A 3,040-nucleotide genomic window follows, 5' to 3' on the forward strand; every position below is an offset into this window, starting at 1 on the left:
TAATATATTTTCCAATTTAAGTTGTGGTTTTAATTTTCAAGCTTGTTAAAATTTTGGAAATCGTCTGTACAAAATTTGTAGAGAATAATGACAGCAGACAACATGGCATTATGTTCTTCTTAAGTTATTCGCATATTAATATAAAACACAGTAGAGTTTAAACAAATTGTTTGGGCAACTATGAAAAAAATGTTAATTAATGAATAATAATTTAAAAATGAACCTATTTTGCATTTATGTATGTTCTGCTGTCAATGTATGTTTTTTTGTCAATTCTCCATGCTGTATCGTATTTTTATCTATTTGTATCATTTTGTATCCATCTATATCAATTTGTATCCATTTTGCGTCGTATTCATTTGCCATCCATTCACATTACCGTCTGTCCATCCATCCATTCAGCCGTCTTCAGACGCCAGAACAATCGATCAAGCGGCCAATAGCGACAGTTCTTATCGCTTCACTGCTTCGCTACATGGAAAGCTTTTAATAGTTAAGCGATTAAAACTCTACATCGGACAGGTTATATCATGGATTACGTTCACCCAATAGGAATATCATTTTGTGTGAGATGATCAGCTAGGGCTGTGCGCCACAATGGATTTTTTGATTATATTTTGACAGATGATTATAATTTTTAATTTAAATTTATAATTGATAATTATAAATTTAAAATTTTATAATAATTTATTGGAAGGTTAGTCAGTCAACTTACTTGGTTTGACAGCAGGCAGGCAAGTTAGTCTGTCTCTTGGCTCTTTCTATATTTCTTAAGCCGGCAGTAAGTTTCGGTATTCATTTCAGATGTAACTTTGTCTTCGTCTTCAGTTTCTCGTTCATCATGTCTGCATTGCTGCTGATTGTCGTTATTTCTTCCTCCACATCCATTTTGCTTGCTAATCTTCATCATGATATTGCACAACACAAGACGATGTTTGGCTTCCACAACTGCTAGAGTTTGGAACACTCAAGATCTATCCCATCCATTTCAGCTCCATTAACATCAAACTTATTATCTTTAAAGTTGTTTCCTATCACCAGTATTACTACGTCCACATCCTATTGTTTTATTTTTATAGTTGTTGGTCACCTACATTTTTTTTTATTTCTTGCTAATTTGAGTAACTTACTTCTTTTTCATTCCTGTGTGTTAGACTTCGGACTATATTCTTACAAAACTTAAATGATACAATGTATTTATTGCTTCTAAAATACCATCAAGATTAAAATTATTTCTTAGATTATTATCATCAATAAATTCAATTCATTTTGATATTTTTGTCAATTGAATCAAAGTTGCTTAAAACAATAGAATAAAACGACTTAGAAGCCAAAAAGTAAAAAGCTTGTGGGAGGCTACCGTTAAGTATTTAGAAACAGTCAACTAAAATCAGTTTTTAAAGAACGAAATAAACTGTTGAATATTAGCTTAAATTTGATTTAAATATTTCGCTACACTTACTGAATACTGACTGATGCCCCAATGGACGTCATTGTTGTCATCATCACGGCATTGCCAGCGTCGTCGTCCTCATCAATTTCATTCATTAAAATCGACCTCACAATCATCTTGACCACGGTCGCTATGTCCACTATCATACTACTCAGTCATCATCGTTTTGACTATCATCAATGCCGTCATCATCATCATCATCATCATCATCCTCATATTCATCATCCTCATCATCATCTTTATCATCATCATCAACCACAACATCATCATCAACATCACCATCAACAGGTTAACCATCATCACCAACGTCATCAAACATCATTATCAACATCAACATCATCATCTTAACCATCATCATCATCATCATCATCATCTTAACCATCATCATCATCAAACATTATCATCATCATCATCTTAACCATCATCATCGTCATCATCTCAACCATCATCATCATAATCATCATTTTAACCATCATCATAATCATCATCTTAATTATAATCATAATCATCATCTTAACCATCATCATCATCATCTTAAACATCATCGTCATCATCATCATCATGCTGACCACCATACCATCATCATCAATGGAGCATGCTAGTGATTGCATGCCTCGCTGCTGAAGTGATATTAATGAAGATACTTGCACGCCATAAAGACTTCGTACAAAAATGATGGATGGATGGATGGATAGATGGATGGATGGATGGATGGATGAATGGATAGATAGATAGATGAGTGGAGGGCCAGATGGACGGATGGATGGACGGATAGATTGATAGATAGATGGATGGAATGGTGGATAAATAAGTAGACTGTTTGATTGAAGGATGAAAATATGGATTGAAGACGAATGGATGGATGGACGGATAGAACGTGTTCAGTTTGTTGTAATATTATTTATTATTTTATTTATTGTAATATTAATAATATAATATTGTTATATTTACATTGTTACAAATTTTGATATTATTTTAAAAATGTTGTTGTTCAATTTCAACGTCGTTTTAGCTTATTGCCACCCATGCTTGTAAAAGTATTTGTAACAATATTTATTTAAAACCTCATTGAAGAGATAAGCGATGGTTTAATAATTGATTGATTTTATCTTTCAAAAAAATTGTCTTTTAATATTTTCGTCGCTGATGTTCATGTATTCGTTTTTGTATATTCGGATGAATTTGTTTCAAGTGTTTCTCTGGAGAAGTTCCCACTGGCTGGTCGAAAGTGCATGCAAACATGATGTAGGCTGTTATTGTTTCCTGCGTTTTAAAAAGACGTTACGACGTTATACTTATTGATTGGTGAATATTTTAGAAAAATTTTAATAAATTACAGTAATTTAATTCTCTTTTACTTTCATGTAATTTTGTAACTTATTTTGTAAAAAGTTTGAATTACCAGCTCGAAATGACGTTGAAATGTTCGTAAGAGATGCAGTTTCCTACTGCGCCTGCTGGCTTTGCTTCTCACACAAAAATTCTTCTCAAGATATTGCTTCTTTCAATATTTTATGGCGCCAGCGGCTGAATGGTGTCGAGGGCACAATATCGCATCGTGTGAAATATGAAGTGTTCCTAAGTTGA

General features: G+C 33.0%; 1 protein-coding gene across 1 annotated transcript; it reads left to right on the forward strand.

Annotated features, from left to right (window-relative positions):
• Nucleotides 1-217: 217 nt before the first annotated feature.
• HELRODRAFT_162782 (hypothetical protein) lies at nucleotides 218-3,040 on the forward strand (the record flags this gene model as incomplete). The annotated part of the gene is made up of 3 exons (XM_009024883.1): nucleotides 218-256; nucleotides 403-522; nucleotides 2,846-3,040. The coding sequence occupies 3 exons, from the start codon at nucleotides 218-220 to the stop codon at nucleotides 3,038-3,040; spliced, it is 354 nt and encodes a 117-aa protein (XP_009023131.1).

This window comes from Helobdella robusta (genome assembly GCF_000326865.2).
Source record: "Helobdella robusta unplaced genomic scaffold HELROscaffold_4, whole genome shotgun sequence".
In the NCBI taxonomy this organism is placed as follows: Eukaryota; Metazoa; Annelida; class Clitellata; order Rhynchobdellida; family Glossiphoniidae; genus Helobdella; species Helobdella robusta.